This window comes from Oreochromis niloticus, linkage group LG16, assembly GCF_001858045.2.
Source record: "Oreochromis niloticus isolate F11D_XX linkage group LG16, O_niloticus_UMD_NMBU, whole genome shotgun sequence".
Lineage (NCBI taxonomy): Eukaryota > Metazoa > Chordata > Actinopteri > Cichliformes > Cichlidae > Oreochromis > Oreochromis niloticus.
This window is the reverse complement of record NC_031987.2, coordinates 2391271-2400295: the sequence shown is the minus strand read 5'-3', so window position 1 is coordinate 2400295 and position 9025 is coordinate 2391271. Positions and strand designations below refer to the sequence as shown.

General features: G+C 43.1%; 1 protein-coding gene and 1 long non-coding RNA gene across 2 annotated transcripts; one reads left to right on the top strand and one right to left on the bottom strand.

Moving 5' to 3' along the window:
• The first annotated feature begins 800 nt into the window (after positions 1–800).
• On the top strand, positions 801–6471 carry umps (uridine monophosphate synthetase). The gene is made up of 10 exons (XM_005450407.4): positions 801–1190; positions 1688–1841; positions 2195–2319; positions 2429–2616; positions 2720–2811; positions 2976–3136; positions 3216–3333; positions 3433–3608; positions 3692–3806; positions 5359–6471. The coding sequence occupies exons 1-10, from the start codon at positions 1041–1043 to the stop codon at positions 5535–5537; spliced, it is 1458 nt and encodes a 485-aa protein (XP_005450464.1). The 5' UTR covers positions 801–1040; the 3' UTR covers positions 5538–6471.
• LOC109197685 (uncharacterized) lies at positions 5909–8602 on the bottom strand. Its single transcript, XR_002058794.2, has 2 exons — positions 8438–8602; positions 5909–7142 (listed from the first exon to the last, which is right to left on the bottom strand). It is a non-coding gene; the product is annotated as an uncharacterized LOC109197685 (long non-coding RNA).
• Between the last annotated feature and the right edge of the window lie 423 nt (positions 8603–9025).

Genomic DNA, 9025 nt, shown 5'->3' with positions numbered 1-9025 from the left:
CTCTACAAAACAGAATTATGACAGTTTTATACAGTGCCTGAAGTCACTTTTACTTCAGTGAAGTTACCTATTAAAACCTTGGCAAAGACTCGTTTAAAAAGCCTAAATCAGCGAACCATGCAGGGGCGGATCTAGAGAAATTTTCTTAGGGCGGCATGAGGGTGGCAAGGAAATCAAATGGGGTGGCAAAATCAAAGCCTTTTTTTCCCAAACACATATGTAGGTGGTTACATATTGTTAAAATGATTCAAATGCAGTAAGTATACACATGTTTCATATAAATATAGTCTATAACTTAATTATTTTCTGTAGCCCACATAATTAAACACTTTTACATAACTTTTACATGTAACACTAGTTACATAAAACATTTACATTTTAATCTTATGTACTGTATAGCCTGTATAATAAATAAATATGTAGCCGAATAAGTATAAAATCCAGAAAGAAAAATTGGCTTAGGGTGGCACATGCCACCCCATGCCACCCTTCTCGATCCGCCCCTGGAACCATGGGGTTGCAGGAAGCCCTTTTATGACCGAAACTCTTAAAGCTAAAAATATAACATACAATATGTTTTCACCATGTGTGAAAAATCGATCTGACGTTATTTTTTTGAATACATAGCTTATGAGAATGGCTGAGGTCGGTGCTTTTATGTTGAAGGGTAAAACGCTGACGCGGGAATTTACTTCCGGTTAGGGCGTAATTTCTCGTCCAGCCATCTTCTTCTGGATGTGCTGGAACCTATCACAACTGAGAGGCGGGACATCGGCTTGTCGCAACGTTATTTATTGGAGTCTTCATATTTGAACTTTCACAAACAACGAGTCTTTCCACCAGGCTTCTTCGCGTTTCCTCACTGAGCTACGCGACATTTAATCTGTAAACATTAAATGCGCTTAAAACGTACATTGACGCTTTTATTCTGAAAGGTTTAGCGGAAGTGTTTGTGTTACTAGAACTGAGGTAGCGCGAACGGGACGAACAAGTTTTGAGGACGAATTAAAGTCCAGCCGAAGCTCGTAAATACGGAGAGAATGGACGGTCCTTCCATTGACAGTTTAATCCTGAAGCTCCACGACGTGAACGGAGTGAAGTTCGGGGAATACAAGCTGAAGAGCGGCCTGCTGACACCCATTTATATCGACCTGAGAGTGCTCGTGTCCCACCCCGCGCTCATGAACCAGGTGACACGTGTTGCCTTCATGGCTGCACAACAGAACAGCTTAAAACGATACCGGACACATGAAACGTCTGCTGCATGCACTTTCTAAAGGCAAATGTGTTTGTGTAGGCACTCGTCAGTTCCTGTGTCATATTAATACTCACGTGGTTTGTTTCACAGTAGTGTAGCAGATACAATGACTGAGTTTCAGGGATCCCCTCCTTTCACAGAAAATAGCAGTTAAAACAGATAAGCCTGGACCTCTCATCAGCTAATCACTCACTCCAGCCTCAATAATCATTACAGGAATCAGCAGCTTTCTGAAGCAATACTGCTCTTCTTCAGGTCACTCAGGATAAGATAAGGATGAGGGTTTCAAACCATTCAGCCTTAAACAGCCGGTCATTTAATTTTATCAGCTTTTTAATTAACATTTTATTAGAAGTTCATCATCTGCAACACATCACTCTTAACTGTGGTCTTTTTTCTTTCTGACCCAAACTTCCTTTTTTCTTCCAGGTGGCAAGTCTCATCTACGAGCGAGTGCAAGAAGAGGGTCTGCAGTTCGACTCTGTGTGTGGGGTTCCTTACACAGCCTTGCCTTTGGCCACAATTATCTGCTCACAACATGAACTGCCCATGCTCATCAGGCGGAAGGAGGCCAAGGACTATGGTGAGCCGCCCTCAACTGATCGGATTTTCCAAAAATAAATAAATAAATACTACAGGCTCTGATTAAACTTGCTGTCCAGATATTTGCAAAACCAGAAGCTTCAGCCAGTACCCCCACTGAGGTGCAGATGAATACACAGGTATCCAGTGTAGGCAGACATTAAAATGTGTCTGAAATCCCAGTTCTCTGGTACAGAATTAATGTAAATCAAACCTAAAAAACAAAATGCAAAGCAAGAAAGTGCGTCCTTCATCTTGCGTGCTATATTGTTGGTTAATATTTCAGTTTGAGAATAAGTGGAAGTTTGTCCTTCAGTATGGACTCGTAATTTGCCTTCTGTTACTCTGCTTCAGGAACCAAACGGCTGGTGGAGGGGTTGTTCCGTCAGGGGGATACGTGCCTGATCATTGAGGACACGGTGACCAGCGGCACCAGCATCCTGGAGACTGCTGAAGTGCTCTACAAAGAGGGACTGAAGGTCCAGAATCTAACGTTACAGTAAAGATAATAATGTGACAGTTACGCTGTACTGATGTCAGCAAGAGCAGCAGTACACAAGAATGACCTCTGACATGTTTTTATTCAAGGTGACGGATGCAATTGTACTAATGGACAGAGAGCAAGGTGGCGTGGAGATGTTGGCATCAAAGGGAATCAAGCTCCATCCCATCATCTCCATATCTCATCTGCTCCGTGTGCTGCAGGCAGCCGAACGCATCGACGCACAAACCGCCCAGAGTGTCCATGAGTTCATCCGGGACAACAACACTTTCAGGTACAACTTTCCAGAGTTTTTGTAGCTGGTGTGTTTGCTTGTGTCGCGTTACAATCCAGGAACAAAACATTCATAAAACTCTTTGACCTTGACTCTCTCTCAGGCCCAAGAATGGCACGACCTCTCCTGCCAGCAAGAAGCTGTGTGTGGAACAGAAGCTGAAGCTCAGTTATTCAGAAAGAGCCGAGTTACCAAGTATGTAGTCTTAAAAGTTAAATTATTTACAGTTATTTCACGTCACAACAGAGACTGGTGGTGTTTTCATTGAGCTCCACACACATGCTGTGGACTGCTCTTGGTCTTTTCTTTCTTTTCTCATTTTCTTTTCCTCCTTCATTTGTTCCTCCTTTTGTCTGCAGGCATTCACCCTCTAGCATCAAAGCTGCTGAAGATTATGGAGGAGAAACAGTCCAATCTTTGTGTTTCTGCTGATGTAACCAGCAGCGAGGAGCTGCTCCAGCTGGCCGAGTCGCTCGGTCCAAAGATCTGCATGCTGAAGACCCATGTAGACATCCTCGAGGTACAGCGGGATCAACTAAAACCTCAAATCTGTACATGTAACAAAAAAGCTGATGGGTTTTTTCCATATGTGTTAACAGGACTACACATTAGCCTTTATTCAGAAAATGCAGGCCTTGGCAGAAAAGCACAACTTCCTTATCTTTGAAGACCGCAAGTTCGCTGACATTGGGAACACAGTCAAGCATCAGTATGAGGGTGAGACGATTTCACGTTCTTTTGGTCGTGTAAACTCAAAGTGACTTAAAAATAGTTTCCAAAGTAGTCGAACGCTGTGACCTTATGTCTTTTCTCCAGGTGGTTTGTACCAGATTTCATCATGGTCCCACATAGTGAATGCCCATGCAGTGCCGGGGCCGGGGGTGGTGAAAGGTCTGAGCGCTGTAGGGAAGCCTCTGGCCCGAGGCTGTTTGCTCATAGCTCAGATGAGCTCGCAGGGATCACTGGCTGCTGGTGAATACACAAAGGCTGTGGTGAGCACATTTCTGTGTGCGACTTCTTCTAAATTTGTTTACATGCTTTGTGTTCAGTTTACAGCTGTTTTGTGTTTTAATAGGTGCAAATGGCAGAGGAGCACTCGGACTTTGTGATTGGGTTTATCTGTGGCTCTAAGCTCACAGAGAGGCCAGAGTTCATCCACATGACCCCCGGGGTGCAGATGCAGGCTGGAGGTAAATCTGTCAGCTTTTACTGAACTCCGAGCTGACTTTTCTTTGTTTATCATCATTTTTTTTCCACTTATATTCATCATACTAAAAGAACTACGAAGTGAGGTGTGAATGCAGGGTCTATATTAAATCCACTCCACTGAAGATACATGGATACACAGTGCTGCACTCAATGTTACATATTTGTTGTAACCCGAGGAATCACACGTCCCATCAGGAGATTCATGGAGTTGTGTTAACTCGTTCGAGGTTTTTACAAACAGGGGTGCACATAAGTGGTCCCAGGTGCGCTTTCGCTGTCAAAATAAAAGACGCGTACCAGATAAGTTGCAACGCGCGTTTGCGTACATATAAAAGGTGCTGTTTTTGTCCGCTAGAGTGGGATTTTAACAGCATATTCTGCACCACATCTCTGTGCGTTCATCATTTGTTTGAAGCCAGCTCACCTCCTGCAACCACTTCTGAGAATACACGCTTCTTTTGCGGTTCGGACTCCTTCTGACCTTTCTTTGGAGGTTTAGGAACACCAAAGTAATTGCTTAAAGGAGCTTGCTTCTTCGACATCTTTAAGAGTTCTAAAGTCTAAGGAGCTTGGAAAGAAAAGCGTCTGGACTTCTTTGAGTTGCTTGAAGACGTTTCACCTCTCATCCGAGAAGCTTCTTCAGTTCTAAGGGTCAGTGGTGGAGAGTCCCAGATTTAAACCTAGTGGGAGTTTCCCCCCAAAGGGGGACAAAGGACCCCCTGTTGATCCTCTAATCACATGCGCCAAGGTGTGAAAGTGGGTGTGGGACCTAATCAGCCAGGGTTTCGGGTGAGCTCATTGTGAAACCTGGCCCCACCCTATCATGTGATTTCCTGAGGTCAGATGGCCCAGGATGTGAGTGGGCATTAAGGCGTCTGGGAAGGGATCTCAAAACTGGATTATAGATGGCAGACAGTTGGTGTCGTAAACCACCGCCTCTGTTCAAACATGGTCGCTCACAGTGGACATCCGGATTAGGTAGAGAATCATCAGGGGGTCCTTTGTCCCCCTTTGGGGGGAAACTCCCACTAGGTTCAAATCTGGGCCTCTCCACCATTGACCCTTAGAACTGAAGAAGCTTCTCGGATGAGAGGTGAAACGTCTTCAAGCAACTCATAGAAGTCCAGACGCTTTTCTTTCCAAGCTCCTTAGTCTACGATGACCTGGATGACTGAGAACCTTCAGACATAAGAGTTCTAAACAAATATCTGTCCTCCTCCAGAAAATCTTATGTACGCAAACGCACGTTGCAACTTCTTAGCTGGTGTGCGTCTTTTATTTTGACAGCGAATGCGCACCTGCGGACCACTTATGTGCACCCCTGTTTATAAAGTTCAGGTCAAACTGCACCTCAGGCAGCCTTGCACTCTGCTTTTTGCCTCTTCACGGTGCCATGACTAATTTCTAACACAGGGTGGGGCTGTAGTACATGAAACTAGTGCCGCCCCTGCTGTTGCTAATCTCCCAAAGTCTGTAGCAGTCTCCTCCTTTAAATCTGTTTTCCCTTTTCTTGGTCTCCCTCCCCCCTTACAGGAGATTTGCTGGGTCAGCAGTACACCACTCCAGAGGAAGTTATCTACAGCAAAGGCTCTGATGTCATCATTGTGGGACGAGGCATTTTGGGAGCTTCTGATAGGGTGGAAGCTGCAGATTTGTACAGGAAGTCGGGCTGGGATGCTTACAGAAAGAGAGTGAGCCAGAGCAGCATCTAAATAACTCTGACTCGAGTTTGAAAGTGCACGTCAGGTATCACTGCCACACCTGTAAACAGTGATACCATGTGTGCATTTTACCGTTGATCTGCTGCTTTAAATGTTTTTGATTCATTCCTTTAAATTTGTTGCACAACTTGAACTGATTTCTAATCTCAGTGGTTTTTCTGATCAGGGTTCAGTAGTTTGTTTTAAATAATGAATTGAGGTAATTCCTCATGTCTGAGTACTGCAGCGAAGATTTCAAAATGGAGATTCACTTAAAATAGTGCAGGATGTCTGTTACAGCAGGAATAAGACTACATCATGTAGATAAAAATGATAGAATATTCTTTGGGGGGGTGGTGTGACTGTTAGCGGTGTCTCCTGCGTTTGACCAGCCAGCAGGGGGCTCTGTTTGGGGTTTGTCTGTTCTCCCTGGGCTTCCAGGGGTTCTCTCCGACTTCCTCCTGCACGCCAAAAACTCGGGATCCCTTCCAACCCCTGCGTGACCCTGAATTGGATGAGTGTAAGAAGAAGATGAATTGAAGAGGATGGACACTGTGTAATATTTCAAGCTTGAAGTACACGGCCTTTTTAATACACAGAGGTTATTCATTACTCTTTACATGTTCACAAACAGCGTAAATCCCATGAAGGAGCCTTTAAACTGCACCTGCGTGTAACTGTTGGTGGATTTTTGCAGCTAGTCAGCGCAGTACTGAACAAACTGAATGATGATTTAACTCCTGATTTTGGGAAATACTTAATTTCAGGTACTATGGACCTGCTCAAGTGTTTTAATCCCTGCACTTGTTTGGTTATTAGTTGATTAGTAACCTCAGATTACTGTGACTTGGATGAGGGAAAGCTGAATGGAGCTCATACCTGTCTCTATTAGATCTATTGTCTGCCGTCCTTATCGTTTCACGCACATAAATGATGTTTATACAAATTTATGACACTTCTTTCAAAAGACATTAGGTAGGTTGTGCCCTGGAGCCACGACGGTTGCAGGGCAGGCACTACATGCAATAAAGGAGCTTCATATTTGAGTCAGTGGTTTTATTCTTTTGATGCATTTCACCTGTGCAGCTGGTTTTCACACCACAGGCAAATTCTTTTTCAATGAACTGTAAGAACTGAGTCACTGTGTAAATAAGAAGGATAAAGAAATGCATTTCAGGAAGAGGAATTATTCATGAATATGCTGCTGGTTTAGAGCACAGAGATGAGTCCTAGTTCAAACCCAGGATCATAAAATGGGAGCAGATAATTGTAGATCCATCTGCAGGAGTGACCCCTACTTGCATCTGAACACGTGACACAATTTTTATTTTTTTTTGTTGTTGTCCAAAACAGAGTTCAGGTTTGTAGAAATGTCTTCCAAAAGTCAACAAACAAGGTCGAGGGTCATTTCATTAGAACCTGAGCTGAAGCATAAAGAAAAGCTGAGGAATGCATCTGAGCTGAATTAAACACTCCAAGCTCCATCAGAGAGCTTTGGTTACTTTAAGGCACATCAATGAAAGCCACACTCATGTGCAGACCCCGTCTGTTGTCCTCAAAAGTGGTGCTGCTTTGGCTCAGACTGGTTTTTCCAGCTCCTCTCACAGGTGACAGTTCCTGCATACAAAAGAGATGGTGCCCACTGGTTTTAAACTTCCCCCAGTGTAAATTCACCAACAATAATAAGTTAGAAAAAGGTTTATTTTACTGAAGCATCAAATAAAAGCATGGAAACATGGTTATGAAAAACAGGCAAATGCAGAGACTTGCATTTAAATAAAGCGTCTCTTGTCTTAATCGTATGTGACCCGGTTGTGGTTACGTTCACCGTCAGTATGCAAAAGCCCATTTTGAGGCAGGAAAAACCCTGCAGATGTTCGTTTAGATTACAATGTGGGGACATTAACAGCTTGAAGTCTTTTTGAATTTTTCTGTTTTTGGAAACTACAATGTTTTTTTTTTTCCCATGTGGAAGTGTACGTTGTGTCATCTAACATTACACTTCACTGGCTTTCCTTCTTCCCATAATGCAACCTGCTGTGATGCACAGTCACCTGGTCACCCACATGATGTCAAAGAATCTCTTGATGGAAACAGTCAAACAGTCACATGCCCAGTGTAGGTCATTTTGTCATGTAATCAAAAACTTAGTGTGTGCTAATATGCACTATATGCACTGTGACACCAGCACTGAGGGTTTCACTGTGTGGTGCTGATTCTGTGGGATTGTACTGTTCATGCACACTCATGAGCTTTGGGTGTCCATGACCTGGCACCGGTTCACCGGTTGTCTTTTCTTGGACCTCTAGTGGCAAGTATATAAGCAGTCCTCATCAACCACTGAATCTTACAATCCCATAATGCAACTTAATGTGTTTTGGTAATTATACCTTTTAAATACCCAACTTTCTAAAGCAAATTGCTTATTTGTGTGAAGCAGCCTTATAAAAGAAAAGCTCCGTGGTGTCAAATTTTCTCTATAACAGCCACAAATGACAAAAGTCTTTCCAAGGATCTCTCCTTTTAGCCCAGAAACATGAAAATAGGAAAAAAGTTTTATCACAAGATCATAACGAGGTGTTAAAACTAAAGTCCACAGCAGAATAAGCTGTTTGGCATTGGCAGAGAAGATTTAACGAGGTTTTCATGGGCACAACCTACATACTCAGCTCTGCTGCTCAACCCACAAATGCATTTTCCCACAAATGTGGCACCATTAAAGGGGAAACAAACAGACCTTCCAACAGTATAAGATTTACTGCCAAGAAGCATAGTTACAGCAAAGAAATAATCACCCAAACACACACTTCACTACACACTTCCTCACTTTTTATATCATAAATTTATATCAGGGCACTTTGTATTGTACAGGTGAGAGCCTATAATATTATTTAGAGAACCTGAATGATTACCTATGAGGAAGAACTTGGCTACAGAGGGTAGAAAAAGGTCCCTTTGAACAAGAAGCCTCTGACGAGTAGCCATCTGCCTTTCCAGTGGAGTGAGAAGAAAGCCGTGTGAATAGAAGAGCACTGAGAGAGAACAACATGAGAATAAACAGTGGGCAGGTTGGTGGGTTGGTAGGTACAGTTCAGCGACATACATGAGCTGCAGCTTTAGTATAATAATCCAAAATCATTTGTATCTATTTTTTTCCTGACGTCAGAGTTTTCAGATTTACATATACTGGACGTACTGAAATATCTGAATGAATGAATGAATACATCTAAACACTAATATCCAATTCCAATTTACTCTTTGGGTAAATGTGTATGAAGATATGTTTCCTGGTGGATTTCCCACCAAATTTAAACACCAAACTTTTCCTCCACTAACTCTGAGACGATTACACAGTGAACGTTTTTCCCCTCAGAGTTACAGAGCAAGGTGTGTCGCTCAGCAGCAGAGAGTTATTTGCAAGGCAGATAATATGAAAATGATTCCCACACGGACACTGAATGAGACAAAACAAGCAGGTTGGCAGGTAGCTACGTTACAAT